The sequence below is a fragment of the Lepisma saccharinum genome, chromosome 18 (genome assembly GCF_977018435.1).
Source record: "Lepisma saccharinum chromosome 18, izLepSacc3.1, whole genome shotgun sequence".
Classification (NCBI taxonomy): Eukaryota; Metazoa; Arthropoda; class Insecta; order Zygentoma; family Lepismatidae; genus Lepisma; species Lepisma saccharinum.
In genome coordinates, this window is record NC_139246.1 from 24,320,198 (window position 1) to 24,346,619 (window position 26,422).

General features: G+C 39.5%; 1 protein-coding gene across 3 annotated transcripts in view; it reads left to right on the plus strand.

The window, feature by feature from the left end:
* The window catches only part of LOC146002476 (uncharacterized), a 117,573-nt gene that overhangs the window by 68,946 nt on the left and 22,205 nt on the right, over nucleotides 1–26,422 (plus strand). For all 3 annotated transcript variants that reach the window (XM_083140354.1, XM_083140356.1, XM_083140355.1), the window contains 4 exons: nucleotides 1,744–1,861; nucleotides 2,664–2,794; nucleotides 3,866–4,012; nucleotides 7,141–9,587. In XM_083140354.1, coding sequence (XP_082996480.1) covers nucleotides 1,744–1,861; nucleotides 2,664–2,794; nucleotides 3,866–4,012; nucleotides 7,141–9,587 — 2,843 coding nt within the window. The remainder of the gene's footprint in view (nucleotides 1–1,743; nucleotides 1,862–2,663; nucleotides 2,795–3,865; nucleotides 4,013–7,140; nucleotides 9,588–26,422) is intronic.

Consider the following 26,422-nt stretch of genomic DNA (forward strand, 5'->3'; position numbering starts at 1 on the left):
ATTTTTTCTCAAAACATCCAGTGATAAACCACCAGGAAGTCCAGTGATGTTAATTTTTTTTGAAGTATGAAAAACTATTTCATGTTGTAGTGTATTTAATAATAACAACAACCACCTGTGCTGCAACAGCCCGTGAATACCAGGGCCTACCTACCGACTGCCAGCTTCACTCCCACATGCCTTATCAGAGGTGGGCAATCATCCAACCAGTTATGGGGTGACGTGGTCAGCATGATGATCCTGCAGTCGTAGGTTTCCGTGACTGGGTTACGCTACTCATTTGTAGCTCCCGAATTTCCTCACGATGGTGAGTGGCGACTGGTCCCATACACTGGCTGAAATCTCAGGAGGAAAGTTGTTATACTTACCCCCAGGAGACTTGAACCAGTGTGTGTGTACCGTAGCCTGAGCCCAAAGTCCGTCATCGGACATCTTAGACTGCACAGTCATGGCGCAGGACAATAGTATATTTACTAGAGTTCCTTACTGAACAAGATATTTTGGGAAAACAAAAAGTAATTCCATCTGTAGGTGTATATGATGGAAAACAAAAGAGATATACACATTTTGTCATGTCTGGCAGAGTAATTAGCACAGTGTGCTACAGTGCCAGGTCCCGGGTTCAAATCCTGGCCAAGGCATGGGTGTTCTTTGTCAGCGTCATTCATCCAAAGTTTGAGAAATTCAAAGTAAAACAAACCAATCAAGTCAATGTATGTTGCAGGGCAGTAACTTTGCCATACATAGCCCTTCCTCAAAGCATGTAAAACATGTAATTTCTTCCCAAAGTTTATTCAGTGGAATGGTGGCAGGGCTCAGCGAAATTAATTTCTAGAAGCATTAAAAGTAATTCTCCCGGAAAAAGTTAGTAATTCGCTTACATGTAATTGTAACACCATGTCTTTTATTTCCCAAATGTGAATAATACAATGTTCTTAAACATTTACATATCCAATGCTGTGCTTTAAAAAATAATACAATAAACTTATTTTGAAGGTGATGTCCATTGTGCTAGTGATATTTGCTCCAATTTTGAAGAAGTTCTGGGAAACTGGAATCAAAATGTCACCAGAAGAATAACAGTCACTTTTAAAATGAGATGTTTTGCATTATTTTGTAATCACATCAGTGGTTGTGTGAACTTTTAAGAAGGGCATTGTATTACTTGAACTCAGCTTGTAATTATAGTGTTGTTTTTCATGTAGAGTAACAACTCTTCTACACAAATTGTTTTCTTGCAATATAAGCTACTGTACTCAGTGTCGAGTGACTATTTGAAGGTACTGCATATGTAAATATTATTACCTTCAGTTTTTGTTTTAAATCCACAACCTGCAAGAGGTTTGATACACAGTGGATGCACATAGTGGTTTGTATCCCACCAATTTAAAGTAAGATCCGAACCACTATGTTTTTCCATGGGTATCAATGCCTTGGTTAAAAGGCGAGAAAATTACTATGCAATCGTGTAGGCCCATAATTGTTGGCCTTCCCAATGACGCAGTGGTAGCATTGTTGCCTTGTAATCAAGGGTTCCCATATTCAATACCTGGTGGAGGCACATAGTGGTTCAGATCCCACTTTAAACTGTAGGTCCAGTCCCGATTAGCCTTAGTGTGCATAAAGTGGACTTAATACAACTCAATCAATCAACCATAATTGTTGTTTCCAGTAATGCTGAAATTATTTAAAGAATGTGTAGTGTTTATCTTAATTTTAACCACATGTATTTTCTCATTTCAGAATACTAGCCACACGTGTGAGAAAGTAAGTGTTCTGAAGTGTGAAAGTGTCGTCGGACTGCCACCCCACATAGACTTGCAGAAGGACAATCTGGTTTTGCCTTACGTCTGCAAACAAGGCAAGTGAGCTAGCTTTAATATCATTATTGAAGATGTTTCCAGTGAAGAGTTCACAACTATTTTGGTTATTTTGTACTACTCCTGGTTATAAACCCACCATCTGTATAACCTCTTGTCACGCCACACCTCTCTACTGTGCAATAAATATGCAACATATGCTACTGTTTTAAATGCTGCAAACTTATACGGAAGAATAAAAATGCCAAAATATGGAGTGGCGGTACAGTACTGAAGTGACATGACAAACTGCACATGTTGTTTGTATTAGGGATGGCCAAATGCATATTTTTTTAAATCCGGAATCTGGATTTCGGAGGAATCCGAATTTCTGATGGAATTTGGATTTCGGAGGGAATCCGGATAGTAAATTTTGCGAACCAGGTTTCAGATTTTCTGAATTTTTTGGCAATCCCTAGTTTGTATGTCACTTGGACTGGACTGTTTTCTCAATAGTGTGCACGATGTTGACTCTGTATGTAGGGTGTGCATTTGCAGTGAATACTTTTTACAGACTGTTAGTGCTTATGCTGTTAAGTCGCGTGTCACCTTGGTGGGAAACCCTCTGTTGCATGTCACTTATCACTGTTCTAAAAGCTGCGTAAGAGAAGGCATTCAATGCCCTGGGGAGCGGCGGGATCATTTAATGTTAGATGTCAGGGAAGGATGATCTTTTAAGCATTAGAGGGGTTGCAATCAAGCTTTGCTTTAATAAATATGTTCCTAGCAGCTAGCACATTGTTCCTGTTATGGTGCACAAATTTATTCTCTGTTGCATTTATACTAAGTTTTATTTCATTGTAGGAAATTGTGGAGTACAAATTTTGGATCCAAACTTCTTCCTTCATCATCTGGAGAAAGAACATGGGCAAATGGCGATATTCATGTGCGACAGGTGCGACGCTCAGTATTTGAAACCATCTCAACTTGTAATGGTAAGTTTCTAACTCTATTTTTTTTTCATAATGCATACTTGGAAAATGTGAATGAACTTCAAATATGATTATTCTAATCCTTTATTGATTTATTCATCTGGAACAGTTATCTTCTTATTCATAGTTAACTCAGCATGTCATGAGGGCTCGGAAGTTGCAAAAAGTTTTCTTCTTTTGGGGACCTTGACGATTCTATACCTCAAAAATTTTATCCTGGAACATTGGTGACAGCATAGCTTGGCAGATAAAATTGTACATTATTATCATTACAGGAACACATTCTTCCTTAGTTCTTACGTTAATATAATTGAGGAATATATTCATTATCATGTGAGGAATAGGAATAAGTGCTTTGGATCTTCTCCAGAATTTATTGTGTTAATGTTTTGGCTATTTTCGCTTATTGGTAACTTTTCATCAGTCAATAACTTAAGTGTAGACACGCCCATAATTTTTATTTTAATCACTCTTAAGGCTACGAGGGACAGTTTCGCACCAGGTGGGTATTTATTTCAATAAAGTTGAAATGTGAACTGCTATTTAAAAAGAAAAACGACAGAGACAAAAGAGAGGGTGAATTTCTTCCCGTGTTGGAAGTGGAAGGAGTTTTTAAAGTTGATTATTAATCCAGATACTATGTGTGAAAAAATATACTGAATAAGTATTTACAGTATCCCATATATTTCTTATGGAGAGGCAACTAAGTTATGTCTAATCAAATGGACATTTTGACTTTTCCAACCGCAAATAAAATATGGAGCATGTTCTTTTACCGTTCATATGTTTTTCTATCTCATCGGAAGTTTGATATTCCCAAGAGAACAAGTAAAAGAATATTTCCATGAGAGTAATGCTAAGTTTTCTTCCCCTCTTACAACCATGCAACCATTTAGCATACAGACCTCTCCCCCCCATCCCCCAGCTGACCGTGAGGAAAGATCAGTGGGGGAGGAGTAGTTTTGGTTTCTCGCGACTGTCTGGATGTGGAAACTGTCTCTAGCCTTAAGCATTTCATATGCTGTACTAGTTAACACATGCCAATAATTTTGTATTTTCCTTGTACTTTTACAGCACTACAAGCTTCATTATTGCAACAGATATCAGTGTGTGTATTGTTTACATGCTACGGACACCAAAGAGGAAATGCACCATCACCTCTGCAATTACCACCAAAACCAGGCTGCCAATGTTGCCGTGAGAGGTCCAGCTGAATCAAGAGTGAGTTGAAATTCTCATCTTGTCTTAGTTTTAATTAATACACTTGCTACTGATCAAAATTGTTTACTCTCCCCATTGCCTGACATTGTACACCTTGCATAATCTGTTTAGTCAATGCACTTAATGAAAATACAGAGTTGGGCACAAAAGACCATCCTGCTTCATATCACTTGGTCCAAAACAAAACTTTCTCCTAAATTAATGTGCTTCAAAAACAAGAACATGTCCGGCAAGGGTGATGCAACATGACCAGATAGGGAGAGAAGTGGAATGGCCGAATGAAATGACAGTTTGAGAAAATCTGACAAGAAGAGGCAGGCTGGTTTTTCGTGCCCAACCTGTGCCTTTAACACATGACATCAACTTTTCTGTGTGCTGAGATAGCCCACAACAGTACTTTTCTTTTTTATTGTCATCCTTCATAGTACACATTACTATATATTTCGTAATTTTTTTTAAAAAATCACGATTGATGTCATTCAGATCCTCTTTTTGTTGTTATTACTATTTAGAAATAGGAATTATAGACACAACAGATTAATTTTGATTATGCTTCAACATCAGCTCTTTGTGATAGTGATAAACATGTCGAAATACATATATTTTCTTTCCTTCATGTATGTATGCTTGCAGTGTGGTATTATTTCTTTTGTAGTTTACGGTTTTTACAAGCACATAAATGCGATTTCCAATGTTTTGGGAGAACACATGCTTTATCAGACATTTATTCTTGTTTGATTAATGTTATAGTTATAACTAGGGCTTCGATGTTGATGACTTAAAAATATCATCAGAATGACCTTAAAGTTATTAAAAAAGGACCTAAAAATAACCTGTGCTTTGCAACATGCCATGAAGGCATATAGGGGGTGTGGGGTTAGGGCCCCACACTTCCTTGATCTCGGCTGAGGTGGGGGTGATGTGATCAGCACCATGCCCCTGGCCACCTTTACCCCCCAGAGTTTCCTCCAGGTACCCACTTTATACGACGCTAGGTAGGTGCCGGAGCTGCTTGAACAGGTTGAAAAAGTCCCGGTTCTCCCCCGCCGGGGATTGAACCCATGTCTCTCGCATGGTAGTCAGATGCCCTAACAACTGAGATACCGCAGCTTATAATTTTTACTTCAAGGTTACATACAATATTTCGCAAGATTTTTCTGTGCAAGTCATTCACCTCCTTTCAATGTGTATAGTATAGTCAGTCAGCATCTGAAAATAGAGTTGCGTTTCACGTGCATCAGATTATAATGTTTTAAATGTTGTGACTAATTTTACTTTAACATCACAGATTAAAGTGATAATAGTGGCCAACAAGAGACACTCAGAGTAGGCTTCACCAAAGTATTTTAAGTTTGCTGGAAGAATAGTAAATTTACCACAATTCCACAAAATCCATTGCCAGAGATTTCAGTTAAAAATAATATTGTGCTTTTGACCATATTTACGATTAACTGCGAACTTGCTAGCTAAAGAGACCATGTTAGGGAATTTAAATATTTAAGTTATGCTAAAAAAATGCCTAAATGACCTAAAAACAAAAAAAAGCCGGAGAATGCAAAAGAAAAACAATGTTTTTTGGTTCTAACTGAAGTGAAAGGACTACTATAAGGTTTAGCATTGTCTTCAAATCCCAGAAAAAATATGATTTGTTATTAACTTCCTAGCTCTAGTTATAACGAGGGGTAAAAAAGTACAGGGTGCCTGGTTGCCATGGTGCTGAAATAGAGTTCTATTTTTTTTTAATAATTAAACCAGTTAAGGAATTTTTCATTACCATTTAAAAAAAGCACTTGTATCATTAAATCTGAATAATAAACATGCCATTATAAATTATTGCACTGTTACTAGACAAATTTTAAAATCTTCAGTGAAATGGTAAAGTTGTCCATGTGTTAGAATTTACTGCACAGTTATTTATGCCCTTACCATTAGGAAGGCCACTCAAGCACAAGAATTTATTATTTTTAATCCATTAATTAATTAATTAAATCTCTTTATGTGCTTGATTTATTACTTGTATATATTTATTATACATATATTTATGGACATGAGCTTAATACATCTGATTCACTCTCACATTGATCTGAACTTTGTAAACGTTGTTAGTACCAAAAGTGAGGTGGATGGTATCCCCCAGCTACAACAGTATTCTCAAAGCATCCCTTCACCTGTCTTATTATCACCACGCTAAACTACAGGAAGATCTCCAGCTATTCCAAGACTTAAGCAAACACCCTCCCCACCTCACACACCTCTTTTCCTCCTCTTTGACACGAAAATCAAGGATGCACACACCATGATGCATTTTCTCCCATGAACTAAAACTTGATAGTGAACAATCTCACCACATCTGGCTTCCTCTACGTGAGCAAGTGAAACCAATCAGCAGCAATCAGACGCAACAGACAATCCAGCAACAGCAGTGCAGTGCCACATATGGGAAAAGCAAAGTGGGAGCGGGACAAAAGTTGTGGTTCCCATGCAGTGTGTGGCAATGTCAACCGGGCTGCATTGCCTAGTTTCAGCATCAGACTGGCCTTTCTCCGGAGCATACAGTTGTCAGTTTGTATCACATGGAGTGCACAAGACCAACTCTGCAATGAAATCATTCATTCTCTTAAACCTCTGAACACACGGGGTTGTGCTTCAACGTGGCAACAGTGCAAACTAGAAGCCCATAAAACTGACTACTGCAAGTTCTAATGTGTATGGCAGTGGTTCCAAAGTGTGTCCCAGGCATTCCGATATTTCCACTGAAATGACACTTACTTGTTAGTCCACACATGGTTTTAGAATCGGACCATCGCATCAATCCAAATATGTGCTTATTTAGCACTTTTTACATGTAAAATGTTTCTGAATTTGAAATATGTGTTTATTTTTTGACTTAAGGTAAGCAACCTAACCACACGAACGGAGCATTGCAAGCACAGGGTCACCGAAAAATCTTAAAACACTAAGGGTGCCGTGAAACGAAATAGTTTGGGAACCCCACCAAAATTAATTAAGTTAAATAAACAGGTATGCAGATTCGTAAGCATGTTTCGTGTTATATATTAATATCGTGCCGTGTCTAAATTCCTTTAACATGAATGTAAAATGTAATACAAAATTTTATCTTTCTCCAGTTCAGCACCACACGACCCATAGGCCAAGATCAGAAACTAGAAATCCTCGACTTAGATCAACAGGAGGAATTTAAGGACTGCCATGTGGTATCGCCTGTGCAAATAGAGTATGGAAGTGATTCTGAACTAAATACCTGTGACTTTCAAGCTGTTCCACCGTCAGGTATCAGCATTTCGGACTTGCTGACTAGTTCTCCTGCTGTACCTGGCAGTTCGTTCACTGCTCAGGATGTTCAGTCTAGTTCTGACCTGTGTCCTGCAGAGAGTGTTATTGGACAGACTTCAAAACCAGTAGACAGTGGAGGTGAAATGTCCGTAACCAGCAGTAAGGGAACTGTGGCTGTTTCCAGAACAGATAATGCCGATGAACCTGAGATTATAGTCTCTGATGATGAAAAGGAGTGCAAAAACTCAAAGAAGAGCAATGGGGAAACTGATGATGGTGATATTGTTTTGCTTGAAGATCAAGAATCAGGTGACATTATTGTACTGGAAGACCGGAGACCTAAAAGTGCAACATCCAGTCGTGCCGAAAAACCAATCTTGCAGCTGGTTCCAGATAAGCCTATTTTACCTGAGCCGTTGGTGAATTTTAAGCTTCGTCCTCATGCTGCAGCAACTGCTCTGAATGCAGTGGATCCTCTTGCGCCTACGACTGATCCTCCACCTTCTGTCTCTAGCCAAATAGCGCCACAGGGAGAAGACCAAGTGTCGTCTACTTCAGGAGAAGTGAGTGTTCCATCTGCTACACCTGCCGGTATGGACATGGCCGAGGAGGAAGGAATCACCTCCATAGAACAAGTGGAACACACAGGACTCTCAGGTGCTGCACTCTATCGCTGCGGTAATGTTGATTGCACGTTCTCGACGATGACATCAAACCAGCTGAAGGACCATCTTCTCGTCTGTGATTATTCTCGTGCTTCGAGTTCCCTTGTGTGCATCCATTGTATAAAACAGTTTAAGCACGTGGCATCGTTCTTGGAACATCTCCGTGTGCATGGGACCAAAAGATATGCATGCAGTTTGTGTGATTTCCGTGGACCAATCCCTGGTCACGTGGGAAGACACATGAAGCAGCATCACCGGGTGTTGAACACTCGCGTGTCTCCTTTGAATCCATTAAAGACTGATCCAGAGACAGCATTGTTTGTTGTTTTCCCTAAAGACAGCTCAACAAAATCTTCCAGTAAAACCAAAGGTGTTACCAGTTCTGGCTACAAGTACTTGTATTTACCTGAAGAAGTTGATCAACTGCCAAAACAATCAATCTTCCAGCGTGAGGTTCAATGTGCAAAGTGCAACTTTAGGACAAAGGTCAGGACTAATATAGTGCGACATTTGCAACTGCATACAAGTGGACAGAATGTTGAAGTACCGATGAATGTTCCTATCAATCCGGTTCCGTGTTTGGAAAAGAATGAAATGATGTTTGACAAAATGATCAATTTGGCAGGAAGCTCACACGTAGGCCCCAAGAGATCCGACAGCACTTCCTCGGACACTGCACCACCAGTGCCCTCAGAACAGCTTGAAGCTGAATTGAAGTTACCTAAATATGTACCAGAGAACCAGAGATATGTGTGTGGTGTTCCAAGGTGTAGCTATTTGACAGTGGATGAGACAATGCTCCGTTATCACATCCGTGCTTTGCATTTCGATGAAACCAATTATCGTTGCCCACATTGTGAAGACATGCATATTTCATTGGATCGTTTGGGTGCTCACTTGAAACTGCACGACACTCGATTGTACAAGTGTTCCCATTGTATGTACAATCACTTCCAGAGGGTCGTTATAGAAAGACATTTGGCTAATAAGCATCCCGAGAAGCGCCAGTTTGTCCAAGTCATCCGAGAACCAGAAGGTGAGAAATTGGGCGAGGAAGGGTTAAAAACTGACGGACTCCTTCACAGTTTAAAGCATCCGTGGAGATGCGGCTTGTGCAAATTCTCATGCAGCACAAAGGAAGAAGTACAGGAGCATGCAAAATCCATTCACGACTTGCGAAGTCAATACAAATGTGGACTTTGTCCCTTCCGTTCGTCGATGCACTCTGACTACGACAAGCACTTTTCAAGCAAACATCCTGGTGCAACAACGGAAATCATCTCCATCTACCACAAAGTTGAAAGAACCGTCGCTTCGTTTGAACTACCCAGCACTAGCACCACAGACGAGTATGACACAACTCCACTGTGGAGGCGAGATATGGAACGAATCCACCACATTCGAGGAATCCTTCTGGAGGAGAAAGAACCCATTGTTGTTAGCGACGAAGAACCGGTGGTGGAAATGGTCGAAGAGCCCACCCCTGAAACTGGCAAATATGGACCTTTTGGAAAACCTATTGGGAATCTATATGCGTGCCCTATGTGCGATCGGTATCGGACCAAGATTAGGCATGACATGAAGGAGCATCTCTTTCGAGAAGTTGGATACAAAAGGTAAGGAGACACTTTAATCTATTATATTTTATTGAATATCATGCACATAAGGGGCTAGTATAGTTCCAGTGGTGGACATGTACAGAGTGGGCCAAAAGTCACGTTTGGATATTGACATACAGTAATTTATTATTGTGGAAGAAATGTGGTAATTAATGCAGAAACTGTTTTCAACTGAACAAGATACATTAAATAGGGAAATAGGACAATATCTGTAAAATATTCCCCTTAATTGTGGAATTTAGTGAACAAGTTGCTACTAGAAAATTTAGATTTTTTTAGCAGAATTCCGGTGAACAAAATTAACTTAAATAAAACACCAGTATTTGCCTGCTTTCACCTTTTAGGCAGCATTTTTACAGATTTGCTCTCATATTTCATGACAAATGTGAATAATACAATAGTGTATATACTTCAGGTTCATGCAGAATAAATCTTTCTCGTGTGGAAGTCATTGAAACGAGTGCAACTCAATGTGCGTCCGTGTCACACAAACTTTATTTGTTAGCCTTATTTTTAGTTTTCTATTACGTATGAACTACAGGGTGTATCAGAAGTCCCTTACCACCCCTTGTAAAATCTGCAGTGATGTATTTTCATGGAATTTGATATGGGCGATATATAATAGGCCTAGGGGGACACCTTGTGGAGTATGTCACACGGACGGCCGCCATCTTGAATTCAACTTTTTTTATTTAAAATGATAAGTGGGTCATGTGATACAGACCATAGGCTAGAATTTCGTCAGGATGTCAAATCTGAAATCAGATTTCATGTAACTTCATTTGGTGAAAAGTCATTGGCAACTGAAAGTTATGTCTACCTGTTACAGAATGTGCTCCACATATTGTCCGTGTTGGGCAACGTGTGCAGACGATTCTCCCAATGTCTGTGGACACCGAGCAAGGTATCTGGTGAAATTTGCTCGAAGGCAGCCATGATACGTTGTTCCAGATGACGAAGATCACGAATTATCACACCATAGCCTTAACGTGTCCCCAAAGGTAGAAGTCCATTGGCGTTAGGTCTGGTGATCGGGCAGGCCATTCAATGGGCCCACGTCGACCAATCCATGCCCCAGGAAATTGTTCATCCAGGTACTGACGCACCTGGATGCCATAATGGGGACGCGCACCATCCTGTTGAAAAAACCTGGGAATTGTACCATCTTCTGACAAAGCTGGCAGTATCTGTTCCTGCAGCATCCCCACGTATCGTTCCGCATTTAAATTTCCTTGAATGAAAAAAGGACCGATTATCTGTGTTCCCCATATGCCTGCCCACACCATAATCTTCCCTGAACCGGACATCTTGGAGGGATCTGTCCATGCGGGGTTGTCAGGTGACCAGTAGCGCATGCTTTGAATATTCACCTCCACATTTACATAGAAGTTTGCTTCATCGGAATGGAGTATCTGCATAGCGACGTTTGGATTTAGCCGTACTTGCGCGATAGCCCACTCGCAGAACTGCACGCGGAGATCTGGACCATCCTCGGAGAGGTGTTGCTGCATTTGCACCTTATACGGATGCCACTTGTGCCTCTGTAGCACCCGGTACACTGAACTGTGACTCATAGCACATTGCATTGCTATACGACGTGTGCTTCGCTGCCGTGACGTCGAGAAGGAGGCCAACACTGCCGTATCTTGTGCCTCATCCGTTACTGTCCGCGGTCGTCCACGTGGTCTGTCCAAGACCGTGCCCGTCTCCTCGAATTTGGTCAATAACTGTGCCACTGCAACATGTGGCACAGGGTGACGTTCTGGATGACTCGGGTTGAAATCGGCAGCCACTGCACACACTTCTCCCACCCCACATGTATCACATGACCCACCTATCATTTTAATTAAAAAAGTTGAATTCAAAATGGCGGCTGTCCACGTGACATACTCCACAAGGTGTCCCCCTAGGCCTATTATGTATTGCCCATATCAAATTCCATGAAAATACATCACTGCAGATTTTACAAGGGTTGGTAAGGGACTTCTGATACACCCTGTACATCACAAGAGAGCAGACAACTTTTCTTAAGTCTAACTTATATTCTCTTCTTTTTTGTCTTCTTCCTCTTCTGCTATTGTTTTTGTTTTCTCTACAGCTAGCATAATCTGACTTCACATGATTGTTATGATCTCAATGTCTGGGCAAATATATATGCCACTGCAGTCAAATCTAGTTGAAGCAGACAAAAGGCAAAAATATACAGGATGTATCATACGTGATAGTGCAAACTGACCCAGTTGAAAGTACACAATAATAGAAGCAAAAAAGTCTCAATAAACATGGGTCTGCAAATGAGCCGTTTTCGAGATAATTGCGAATGTTTGGTTACAAGCCGCCACTGACTTCATTGTTTGTAAACATCGTCCTAGTTGGTAAAATGTTAATAATGTGTGTCAATGTGTTGTTAGAAACAGTCACTGATTGCATTTTGTAAACACCGAGTGCGTTACTCCTTGTTCCGATGTTCCGAAGTTCGCTCTTTGTTTACAAAACAGAACATTTCCAAGAGGTGGTGTTGTAATCAAACAGGATGTGACCAATTCCAAAATGAACCGGGGATGTTCGAAACTCAATGCGGAATCGCCTACAGTATTGCATCCAGATGCAAGCCGACACTTTGAACACCTCCTTTGACAGGTACTAGTGTACTGTAACACGTAACATACTAATGTTTGTTAAAGTAAGTAGAATGTTCAATAAAAGCAATGAGATCTCCAATGACTTTTCTTACTGTATTATTAGCATTTTACTAATTATGACGACGTTTACAATAAATAAAGTCAGTGGCGGCTTGTAACCACACATTCACAATTATCTCAAAAAACGGCTCGTTTGCATACCCATGTTTACTGAAACTTTTTTGCTTCCATTAAGCTGTACTTTCAACTGTCAGTATACACCATTACTTATGATACACCCTGTATATATATATGTATTCTGCACTGCAACAGCACACTACACATCGTGTATTCAGTGCATGATTTTATGTTCCCGGATTTTACATTTTCCCCTCATTATCCATTCAATCATCATGGTCCCAGCACAGGAAAATGTTATAAAAATTTTCCCACATTTTAAGCATTTTCAGCTTGATCCCCTGAGAAATGTAAAATCGAGGTTTCACTGTATATATGCCATCTACACTTAAGGGGAAGAGTGATAGTTTCACACCAGCTGTGCATTTATTTCAATATTATTGGAATGAGCATTGCTACTAAAAAATTCATAGCTGAACAAGAGAGTATGAATTTCTCTCCATGTGGCTAGTGGAAGTTTTATTTTCTTTTTAAGTTGATTATTAAGCTCGACACTATGTTTGAAAAATATGATGAATAAGTAATTACAGAATCCCATTTATTCCTTGTGGGAAATCTACAACTTCAAGTTACGGCTAATCAAATGGGAGTTTCAACTTTTCCAAGGACCAAACAATTGTTCAATGTGTCCTTTATCTGTGCATGTACTTTTCTATGCCATTGAATGTTTCATATTCCCAAGAGAACAAATAAAATAATGCTTCGATAACCGTAATGCATTTCTTCTTGTCTCATACGGCCATCCTGCCAGTGTTGCCAAACTTGATGCACATAAAAGAGCTAATTTTCACCTTAAATGGAGATAAGGAGCCATATTTCCGAAGGCTTGATAAACTAGCTCCTGGGGGTAATTTTAGATGTCAAAGGGGTGGGTGGTCGGTGCTATTATTGTTAACTTTAAAGTGATGAGTGATGACAATTTATGCTTAGTTTTCACTGTCTAGATCCAGCGGCATAATCTATCTGAATAATCCATCAATGGTCATGTGAAATCAAAAATAAAGTATTCCCGAGTAACAATATTATGTCATCTTCATGTCAACCATGGATTTATAAAAAAGGTATGGGCAGATAAGAGAGGGTGGGGAGAGCCAATATAACAATATCAGGTGCAAAATGTATATTTATGGCAAATGTTGGTCTATGTGGGCCGTAACCAGTGCTGACACCATAGTGGGGCATGGGGACGGATGTCTCAGTTCACAGCCAAACGAGTGCATGAAAGAGCCAGATCTGGCTCCAAAACAGCTCGAAGCTGCCACAGAGGGGAGAGCCTTGTGGAAACCCTCCCTCATTTTCTGAAGAGGTTAATGTAAGAGCAGATGCCATTGATTGAACTTCTTGCTATGTTGACCACCAATCTCTGTGCTTAACAGTTGGGCTGAAAAGTTCGTAGGCTGACTCATAGATGGCGTTACTAGAATTAAATCCATGTGATTTTTACTTAGTACTAACCTTCAAAAGATACGTGTATAAATTTCACAGCTGCCGGATAATTAGTTCGTGAAATATAGCATTGTGAGTGAAGCAGCTTTTGTTATTGTGAAAAAATGGATAAAAAAGAATTTCGTGTGTTAATAAAGCATTGCTTTTTGGCAAAAAAAAAATACTGTTGAAGCCAAGGCTTGGCTTGATAAACATTATTCGGACTCTGCACCAGGAAAATCAACCGTTGAGAAGTGGTTTGCTAAATTTAAACGAGGCGAAATGAGCATCGAAGACGATGCACGCAGTGGACGCCCCAAAGAGGCTGTTACCGACGAAAACATCAAAAAAGTCCACAAAATAATTTCAAATGATCGTAAAGTGAAGTTGATCGAGATAGCTGAGACTTTAAAAATATCAAAGGAACGTGTTGGACATATTGTGCATGAATATTTGAACATGCGAAAGCTGTGTGCAAAATGGGTGCCGCGCGTGCTCACAATCGATCAAAAGCAACAACGTTTTGATGATTCGGAGCAATGTTTAGCGATATTCAACCGTAATAAACACGAATTTTTCCATCGATATATTACAATGGATGAAACATGGCTCCATAACTACACTCCAGAGTCCAATCGACAGTCAGCCGAGTGGACTGCACGTGATGAATCGAATCCAAAGCGTGGAAAGACGCAACAGTCGGCTGGCAAGGTTATGGCATCAGTATTCTGGGATGCGCATGGTATTATATTCATCGATTACCTCAAAAAGGGCCAGACCATCAACAGCGATTATTACATAGCGTTGTTGGAGCGTTTAAAGGATGAAATCACGAAAAAACGGCCCCATTTGAAGAAGAAAAAAGTGCTGTTTCATCAAGACAATGCACCGTGTCACAAATCAATGAAAACGATGGCAAAATTATATGAATTAGACTACGAATTGCTTCCCCATCCACCATATTCTACAGATCTGGCCCCCAGTGAATTTTTCCTGTTTGCAGACCTTAAGAGTGGGCTGGAGGTTGGCATGAAAGTAGTTTCCTGGCCCGATGCGAAACAGAGACACCTAGCGACATATCAGAGGACTAGGAATTCTTTTCGGCTGTCCTAAGCCTGAGGCCAGAGAACCTTCCTTCCTTCACCACCCCCTCCCCTCCGCGTGACTCCCGCAGTGAGGTTTCCAGGAAAAGGACACCCACCGGTTTCTTTTAATTCTGTTTTCGGAGGCTAAAATTTCTCCACTGGCAAAGCAATTCGCATTTCTCTGCTTGCTGGCTGACTCTTGCATGGAGCGAGACGAGTGGCAGGCTCCAGAGACAGAACATTCATGACTAAAGTTTTGATTGAATAAATTTGGTTGATTTAAGTGGCTACTATAATTATGTTGAATTTTCTTGTTGAGGTTGGAATTTTATCAATTGAGAGTAAAGAAGGCGGTAGAGAATATCAGTTGAAAGAAAGTATTTTTCTTTGAAGGGGGTGTTTTTTTATACAAAATCAATATATAATAATAATAATAATAATAAGGCAAGAATTAGTAACAATTATTATTTCAACTATTAACGAATCGAGTCCCTATTAGAGATGGGCAGGAGCGAAACTACCTGGAATTTAAAAAGGGGAAATGTGGACATGCGTAATAACATATGGAAAAACTGAAAAGGAGAAAGATGGACAAAACAATGTAACAAAATGTACAGTAGTAACAAAGATGTCAGGAAACAATAGTATAATATTGAACTTACACTTTGATGAAGTAGTTTTCTTTGTTATGATCTGAATTAAGTCACAGCAGCTTTAATCGGCCAAAATTGATTGATTTTGTTTATTTTACTTCGCCTTTCTGCCACTCTTGGCTAATGATGATATGATGTAATCGATGAAGAGACGCTCACGAAGGACACGTATGCCCAGACCGGATTCGAACCCGGGACCACTGGCGTCGTAGCGAAATGAGATAAATACTCCGCCACGGGCCGGCTAATCGGCCAAGGGTGGGGACAAACTCTCGGTGGTGATGGGAATCCCCTGCGGAAACATATGACCAGTTCCTGCATCACATTAGTTGCTTTCTCCTATTGTGATTTTTCCCAATGTTAATTGATTGCTTCCCAAGTGAAATTTCAGTCCAACTAATTATAGTATGATCTTCAAGATCAGCACTATACGTGTTACAAAGTACTCTTAAAAAAATCCCAGTGAATTGGTAAAAATAAAGTGACAGAATTTCGAGGAGAGGCCGAGCCTCTGTGGACCCACACTTGGTTACGCCAATATACGTAAGTAAACCCGTGGTGCTACAGCCCCTGAGGGCCAGAGCCCACCTACCGACTGTAGGCCTCACTTCCAGTCCAACCAGTTATGTGCGGTCAGCACGACGAACCCCTAATCTTTGTTGTAGGTTTCCGTGACTCATTCATAGCTTCCCAATCTCCTCACGATGGTGGGTGGCAACCGGCCCTATACACAGGCCGAAATCTCAGGAGAAAAGTTGATACGTTTCCCCTAAGAGACTCGAACCTGCGCGCGTCCCGTAGACGGAGCTCAAACCATGATGCATCGGACCATACAGTCACGATGCAGAACAGCAGGGCCGTAGCCAGAATTTTATTTTGGGGGGAAGGCTCATCCCTTATCAGCAGCTGCCATCTAAGGGCGAAAAAGTGGGGAATAGAACCCCTGAAAATGAATTTCTCAGTATATTACAAGTTATTGTACAGGATGTTTAATGTAAGTAAAATTAATCACCGCTATACCCTATTTTAATTACATATTTGTAGGATTTCGGAACGGTCTTCAGCCTCACCCCCCCCCCCCCCCGGTCATGTGCCTGCGGGAGAAAATATACATAAGTGCTGATCCCTTATTCTGATTGGCGTTTTAAGAATAGAATATCCTTCAGAGCTTCTCTAAGACACGGTCTTTTAAAAATCAGTTCTAGAGAAGAAACCTTGTCCAATTTACGTTTTCAACTTGTTTCCTTGTGTAGTTTTTAAAGAAGAGAAAAGTTATCACAATTGGTAATCTGCTGGACAAGATCAACGTCGAATATGTAATTGAAACAAAAATTTTAATGTTCGTACCACGATGGTTTTACTGACTGAAAAGTTTATGTTTCATAATTTTGATTGAGCAGAGGGGGCTCTCTAACTGCACCAATCGCCGCCAACCCTATGATAATCGTTTGAGTATCTTGAGTTTCTGTTTTAAGTCTACTTTATATACAGATAGACTAATCGGGACTGGATCTATATTTATAGTGGGATTGAACTAACTATTAGGCGTCCACCGGATACCAAACTCAGGATATTTTAAATTACAAGGGTCACCTTTACCATTATGCTATAGGGGATGCAAAATATATCTGAAACTAAGAAGAAATTTTGAATGCAATGTAGAACGAAGGAGGCACCGTTCACATTGAAGGGGAAGACGCCAGGAAATCCTCCCTCCACTTTCCTAACCTGTACATCTCTAATTTGATTCTCAGCGAAGGCAAGAATTTTATCCAATATTTTATATCACTTTTGTTATTTTTAATGAAGAATTCGAAGTAATAATTTGTCTTTAAATCTCAAGTTAGAAAGTCAGCAAAAATTATGTTTTTATACTAAATTTTACATTAATTGAAGATTTGCAAAGAAACGGTAAACCGTTTTGTTGGTTGATTGATTTAGTGTTTTAAGCCCACTTTATGCACAGTAAGGCTAAGCGGGACTGGACCTACAGTTTAAAGTTGAATCCGAACCACTATGTGCCTCCACCGGGTATCGAACCTGGAACCCCTTGATAACAAGGCTACGACGCTACCACTGCACCATCGGGGAGGCCAGTGTAAACTTTTCGTCATTGTTCCACTCCAAAACAGATGTTTCTGTAAGAGCCACATCAAGTTTGTTTGGAAGTAGTGATGTTCTATGACACACACACACACGCATATATCTCCTCAACAGGTCCTATAGACCAGCAATGTCAAACTCAATTCGTGAGTAGGGCCGCATAACGATAATGTCAAAACTATCCGGCCACATATCTAGAACCCCAACACCTTAAAATCCAGAACTAAGTGGTTCGACCCAATGGGGTCGGGGAGGGGGGGATTCCAGTGATTCTTATTGCAGCATCGATATGTAAATTATATAGACCTCCACCCATATTTTTTCATGGTTATAGTATTTTACATGTTAGTTTCGAGTATAAATTGGTTACAATTGTAACTGTTTGTGTGCAATTATAGTTTCGTTTCGCACAGATTTCACTGTTTTTTTTTTTTAACAAGCTTCTCATAAGTCTGCAATAAGTTTTTTGTTAGCATGAAACTCTTAATGCAGACAACAAATGTTTTGTCAGTCATTCTTGATCATTCGGCTGTTTCATTAATCTTCATTATGGAAAACAACTTTTCACCAAGGCAAGTGCAACCAAAATTAATAAAATTTCTACAGCAAAATAGCTTATTCGAGGGTACTGCTATTGGAGATATAAGAAAAATCAAGGATAGCCCACCTCGCGATATTTATTTTTCAATACGAGTTGCACTGCAATTAAATAAGTTCCATTCGAAGTCAGGACTTTCACACGCACCATCTTAAAGAAAAGGGAGCAGAGCAGAACAAGATTATTGCCCTTCGCACCCTCTGAAGTCTTGAAACCTGTTTCCAACTTCATCACGTAGTATTTTTACTTTGGACAAATTATAACTTTATTAAAAAGTTTTAATATAACGGAAGACTGTAACTTTGCAAAATGGCCTCCACTTCCTTCAAAATATCAGCTCTTGTGTCACGGGGAGGAATCATTCAAGTAGTTTTACTGTCATATCGAGATAAGAATCGCATCCACGAGTGAAGGGAGCAAACCGAGCTAGCTCACAGACGTCCGTAATTTCGCATATTGTGAGCGAAAAGGCAACAACACGAACAATTTTCGCTTTCAATTGTTCGTTGACTAAGTAATAAATCCTCTCCTCTGGTTTTTTTATTAGCGTTGCTTTTCTGCAACGTTTGGCTAATGGCGACGATGAGGATGAGTAATGATATGATGAAATTGATGAAGGGACACATACAAAGAAAACCCATGCTCAGGCCAGGATTCGAACCCGCAACCTCTGGTGTCGCGACGGGTTGTGCAAACCACTCCGCCACAGATTATGGCAAATTTATTTCGTGATAAAGAAATATTTCTGAATGAATTTACTTTATCAGGGTAGAAAATTTCTACGCTTTTCACTATTCACTTCACAACAAAAGTAAGCATTTCACTTGAAAAATCTGCATTCCTCTTCTATAGTCCTTTTCTTACTCCCACGAAGTTTGGGCAGCGATATGGTTCTCTGAAACTTTTACAGAAACTGGCTTTTCTTCCAGGTAAATCCTTAAAAATCAAGAAACAGACTCATAGGCGACATAAAGTATGCAAGCTGCCCTCCCCCAGCTGGCAAGATATTTTCGTACTTCAGAAGTAACCTGTCAATCAGCTTGCTTAGTTGACACAACACCTACTCTATAATGGAATGTATACCTGTGTAGGGAAAATTGGTCAATGTGTTGAAGTTTGGATGAGTCTGGTCTTGTATCACGAGAAAAGAGAAAACGGGATAACTACAAATGTATAGATAATTTCAAGCATGAAGTGTTAAGTGGGGCCAAGGCGGGCCGCATTAACGAATGCTGGGGCTCACATGCGGCCCGCGAGTTTGACTGGCCGAAATATCAGGAGAAAAGTTGTCACGCTCATCCACGAGACTCGAACCTGCGCGCGTCCCACCGTTGACTCACAAAGTACTACATGTGAGGTAAAACTATCGAAATGTAAAAAGAAGAAGCGTCACCACCCTCCCCGCCTTTTCTACATTTTATTCAAATCGAACACGAGGCACGTATCTAGATATATATTTCGGAGCGGCGTCCTAACGTAATGTCTCAAAATAATAATATTAATAATGTTAAATTAAAATAAGTATAATTATATTAAATTAATTAATATATTTTTATAAGATGAATAGGTAAGAAGGCGATATAACAACAGTGATACAGTATAACATCACGTATTCATTATCTAGCTTACGTGTAGTTAAGGTCGGCAAAATTTTAAAAAAAAATAGAAACTGCCCTGGCAAGGAAATTAATGTCAAATAGATAAAGAAAAACTAAATATGCTGACCAAGGCAGTAATTTATTTTATTATAAAACATAAACTAACGTAACGTTTCAACCTTCTAGCAAGGTCTTCTTCAGACTCTGTATCAAGTACAAAAGACTTTTGTACTTGATACAGAGTCTGAAGAAGACCTTGCTAGAAGGTTGAAACGTTACGTTAGTTTATGTTTTATAATAAAATAAATTACTGCCTTGGTCAGCTTATTTAGTTTTTCATAATCATGGAAACAAGGCTTAATGGAGTTACAAATAGATAAAGAATATAATAGGTATTTATTGAGTATGAAAAAATGATGTTAGATACAGTTGACGAAAGTAAAATTCCTGGTAATATTTTGCATGTTATTATAAGTAGTAATAATTCTTGCATAAATCTTCTTTGGTACTGTCATTCAAAGTCGTATTACTTTCCAATATTTTTGCGGAAATAAACAATTTGCGATTAAACAACCACCTTATTTTCATTACTTAATTGAAGTTTTATGTCATTATTTAATTTTTTTGTACTTGTTAAGTCTTTCGGGGGGACGTTGGGACACCTGGACCCCCTAAATACGTCCTTCGCGGTAAGATCGAGATAAAGTTACTGTGTCACTGGTTCCAATTCATGGTAAATATGCTCTGCTTCTCTACAATCAAACATACACAAACTCATGGCCTTCCTGCTTTCTTGGTTTCTTGCCTGGGAAGAGGCAATAAATCAAGCTGTGACAGCTACGGGACCTTCTGACGAGGGGACGGAACCCAGCTGTGCAGAGGATTCAAACACCGGCGCGTACTAGCCCTCACCGTCAGCCTGGGGCAATTTTGCAACAGAGGCATCTAGTGGCCAAGTGTCGAACTATGATGAATGAAATTCGGCTGAAGCTGCCGTATCTTTCGCCGTCGATAATACATGACATTTTTAAACAATCATTTTGGGCTGTGCAAGTGATTTTTAAAAGAAAAGCCCTCCCTAGCTTAGTCATAAAAGGATTGAGCATTACGTTAGTATGCATCATAATGGCCATTTTCGTTGATGCTACCCACAAATCCTATAACCATTCTGTGCTTATTTACGTATTTCCTTATGGGAAATTGAAAAAAAATAATGGAATTTGTGCACATTTATCGGACTGAAATTGCATAAATGTGTCATGTACTCAAAGTTTCATAAAGTAAGTTCACATCTACTGCGTGTTTTCCGGCAATTTTTTGTCCTAAAACGTTATATTCAACAAAATGCAAAAAAGCCCATGTTAAATTTAAGGACTTTCCACGGCGACCTTCGCCAAACTCCACCTCCCTCTTAAAAGAATGCTCGCTGGAAAGAAATTTAGCACAGATGAAGAGGTAATCGAAGAAACTGAGGCCTATTTTGAGGCTAAAGAGAAATCGTACTATAAAAATGGCATCGAAAAATTGTATGACCGCTATAATCGTTGTATCGCCCTCAAAGGCAACTATATTGAATAATAAAATCGAATTTTGTCAAAAAAATATTTTTTACTATGTTAGCCTACGAACTTTTCAGCCCAACTGTTAGCTGGATTCACTGCTGTGTGTTGCCTTCCTCAGCATTTCGGGAGTGATCATGCTGAGGACACGGATAATTTCTGCTTTCAAATTGTCAATGGAGTTCATATGAATTCAGCTATCTTTTTCTTGATGAAGGACCACAGGAAGTTGTCGTACGTTATGTGAAATAGAACAAGAATACCACTATCTCAGAATTGATTGACCTTTATCAGAAAACAGATGACCCCACAATGTACATAAGGAGGATAAACATTGCTCTCAACATCTTTTCACATAAGTTTCGCTTACAAATAATACTTCCTTGCCGTATAAATAGTATCCAATTGTGACTTTTGGCCTGCAGTGTATATTAAAATCTATACAGTTGAACCTCGATTTTAACATAATATGATATGACATCATTAAAAAAATAGATCCACAATTTCATAGTCAATTTTTCCCTCCATAAACAAAGTCTGTATCAGAGGTTGTGAAAACCATTTGCATTACAGTTACTGTTTGCTAGTTGAAATTTTATTCTAGTGTATTAGGGTACAAATGTACCAACATTTGCCAATGGTTTGAAAAAGAACTAATTAATCGCATGAAAACCAGCTGTAGGAACAATGATGCCAATGCACTGTTTCTTCACTTCAACAACAAGATGTGTGCTTCATTATGTGCTATTGTTGTTACAAGATAGTGTTAGCCAAAAATACGTAGTGTCCGTAAATATCCCGATCATCCTGCATAACAATTGAAAATGTTCTCATAATACAATAAATTCTATGTACATGTGAATTATCATGTGTGTGTGTATGAAATGTTTGTAGATTATAAGATCACAACCTGGGATAATGACTTTTTTGTGAGAACATTTGCTTTCATGTGCAATTTTTATGTTTTTTCTTGTGATGGATGGGAGCATCTCCCACGTGCATAGCTTCTCCGAACAGGAACTTTCCAAGTGCATGCTTTTCAAACTTGCTGTGATGTACAGTCATGGACACTTCTGGGTTGTAGCAATTCCACAGAAAGAAAATGTCATTACAAACCGGAAGTGTCCATGACTGTACAAAATGAAAATTATAGCAAGAGAACTAATTGTTGTAGATTTGAAATCTTTCTTCTTCTTTTATTTCCTTTGGAATAACAGGAACTTTAGGGAGGTGAAATTTATTGGAAGTTAGAGATGAAAAAGTAATTAAACTTTTTTACACAAAAATTCACATTCGATATTCCCGTGTGGCTGCCACAATCGACCAAAGTGAATGAAAAAGAGTGTAGTATGTAGCAGTGATCGGTAGTGGCTTCTGCCTATTCGCATGTGCAGGCCCAAATAAATCTGTAATGTAAATCATTATTATTATACTTATTTATTGAACTCTAATCTCCTTCGAAACATCAAGTGTTCCCACGCCGCTCCACCAAGAGAGATGGTGGAGAAGCCTGTGATCAGTGCTATCAACTCGCATAGATTGAGCCGCTTTCTGGGCTTGATCGTAATGTTAGTTTCGCTCCCTATGACGCTCTTGCAGCAGTCACGTAGAGGATGCTGATTGGGTCTTTTGGCTTGAGCACTGTGTGAGGGGAGGTTGCATCATTTAGGAAAGCTGTGAACGTAGGGATCGGTGTGTTAGCAAATGTAGTGTTGCAAACCAATTCCATTGGAGATCGTGTGACTGAGTCGAGGCAACCCATACATCATTGCAAATTGAGGGATTTTATTTTTAGAAAAGGGAAATTTCGATGGTATATTGTCCCTCCGATTCTGTCCCGAGCATGACAGGCGGAAGAAAATTGGGAAGGGGAGAAGGGCAACTGAAAGCGAAACGGGTGTTTTAAACATGCCCGATATTGCTTTTGCTTAGTGCATCTTGGCCAAAATAAATGGTCCATGTAGGGCAGTAGTTGAATTATCAACCTACGCGGAGGGAGCATTCATCAATCAGTCAGCTGTTTTGCATTGTGTGTTTCTGTTACTGCGTTGCAAAATGGTTTAGCGCTGTCAAAAGGTCGTACCTGTTTCAGTGCAAAGTGTTTGATTTCATGATGAATAGGTGTATAGTGTGTACATAGTGAAAGTAGAGACTTTATATTTATCATTGTTGAATTTTTGTGGGAAGTTAGCTTCAAAGCCTGTAGCAACTGAAGTAATACCATATATGGATACGGCAGATGGGAAGGAAAAGTTCTGAAGTACGAAGCAGAGCAGTGTGGACTGAGTGAGTACCATAATTTTCTTTTAAGATTTATTATTCTCTTGATTTAACTTGATTTGCTTGGTTTGATCAGTCTCATTAGAAATGAACAACGGCTAGATAGATCACAACTGATTTCCTCCATGTGGTGGTTGGATCAATTGCTTTGGTGTACGCCAGTTCTCCTTCTCCTGAGCGGGGGAAGAAGTTTTTATGAAATATTTTGCAAATCGACAATAGTATTGATATTGTAGATTGGTATTTCTATGTTTTGAGTGATTTGGCAGATAATTATCAAATGCTGAATTACATATTACACATAACATCGCTCATCGCTTCATTTTCAGTGAAAGGTCATAGAAACTTGGGTTGCCAATATATTAAGCATCATTATGTATGCAAAAACTGGTGCGAGTATTTCACAGGGGTGGGATAACACTTCTGGACGCGAGACTGAAGTTCACGCTCATAGAGTCAGACTACGAGCCACCACTGGCAGTGATACATTCCTACAATGAGATTGAGCTAATGAGATTTAATTGCATTCCCATTAATTAAGAAACACCTCGAGATCTCTTATCCACCACTATTTTGCAGTGTAGCGTGCTTTCGCTGATGTCTAGATATTTGCAACAGTTTAATAAGCTTATGTAGCCACGAAACACGAAGATTCACGAGAATGCTCTCGAAGAAATTCTAAGCAGATGTAAATGTTCAGAATTTGGTATCATAGCTTTTTTGTTTTAAATGAGAGGATGTTTCGAAAATGGCTTTGCTTGCATAGGTTAAAGGTCCAGCCAAGCTTATAAAAGATACAAGATGAAAGTAAATGTATTGCACAGTGTGGTATTGGGAAAAAAAATTCCAGGATAGAGGATTCCAGTAACTTCTTTCGTAGTGTATTGTATTATTTCCCCCAGAGGGATATACCCTATCATCCACCCAACCCATAGGCTAGGGAACTTCAAAGGTTAAAATTCCGGGAGATTTTTTTACAGCCTTCAAACCCTTTAGTGCTGTGTAAGCTAATGAGGTTAAGGTGAAGAGTGACATTTTTGCACCGTGTGTCCATTTATTTCAATATTGTCGGAATGGGCACTGCTACTAAAAAAGAACTGACTATATCAGAGAGTAGGAATTTCTCCCCATGTTGCAAGTAGAACCGTTTTTTTCAGTTGATCATTAAGCAAAACACGATGTGTGAAAAATGTGATTTACAGAATTCCTTTTGGAAGAAATAAAACTAAATAAGCGAAATAATAAATTTTCTCCCCCTCCTACAATCATCCAGCGCAGAGGAAAGGTGTGTGAGGGAGGGGCTGTTTAGAACCTCGTATCTAGCTGGACATTGAAGCAGTTCCTCGTGCCCTTAAAATGTTCTGAAAGACTAAATGTCCTGAATGTCAGTTGCTATCTGTTTGAGGTTTTGCTACTGTGAATACAAAATTGAATCAACTTGATCAAAATACCCTAGTAACCACAATTTGAAAGTAAACAATAAGTAAAAGTAAGTAATACTTTCTTTTCTTGTGAATCCGAACTGATCATGACAACAACACAAACGCTGAAACTCACTTGATCCCACCGTAACATACTACAAACTAAATCTACACAAGGAAGCAAAATTGGGTGGAAGAAAAATAAATATAGAAGTTTTGAGACTGTGATGCAACAATGCTTTTGGTTTAGTTTTTTACAGGTATTATGTAGATGCTTTAGCACAACAATGTGTTTAAAAACTTTGTTTCTTCCTCCCACTTACTTAAACAATGACTTTTTCATGATCACAAGGATTCAGAATAATATTGTGAAGTTTCTGTGTTTTACACTAATAATGAATCTCTTCTTTCTGGGAGACTCATGCCCATTCTGGGGCCTACTCGCATACCACCTTGGTATTGCGTATGCAGATGATATGCTGCTAACAGGCAGCAAAAAAATCTGTGATGAAACTCTTCAACAACTGAGTAAAACTGGATTGTTTGTGATTTCTTTCAACTTGTCTTGCTGCCATTGCTACAGCAGAGATTGTTCTCAAAGAAATATTTACTGTGAAAATACCTTAGGCGTTAAGGATGATAATGGTGCACAGACTTAAAGATCACACCAGAGGAAGTGTTCAATGTATTTGTAAGATAGCAAAGACATAGTTTTGAATGACTAGAAACTACATTTTATAAAATATCCAACTATATCCAAGTTAATTTCAAATGGGTATGTTGTGATGAAGATAGACTTAATTGTAGTAGTGGTGGTCTATTCGTATGGCATCTGACTGCACAGCGTGAGACCAGGGTGGGTGATCTAAGATCAGAATTTTTCCATCCTTGTCCCCCCATAAAGTGGCTCTGGGACTCACCCAGCCTCAAATCAATGGGTACCTGGGGGCAACTCTGGGGAGTAAAGGTGGCTGGAACATGGTGGTGATCACATCATCTCCAAAATGCCCGAGCTCGAGAATTCTTTCATGGCACGGTGCTACATGCATGGGAGGAAACTTAATTGGTTGTGGCACGTGTGACAGTCACGGACAATTATGTGTTGGAACCAGTAGCGAAGTGCGAAGGGGCAAGCGATGTTTCAGTGCAACAAAACAAGTAGTACAATGGCATGCCGAAAGGGGGAGGGGGGTCGAGGTTTATAGCCTCATTGGCCCATTCGCTGAATTTGACAAAATATCATAATGAAGTGGCGCTACTAAAAATAACCATATGATCCGCACACGTCACA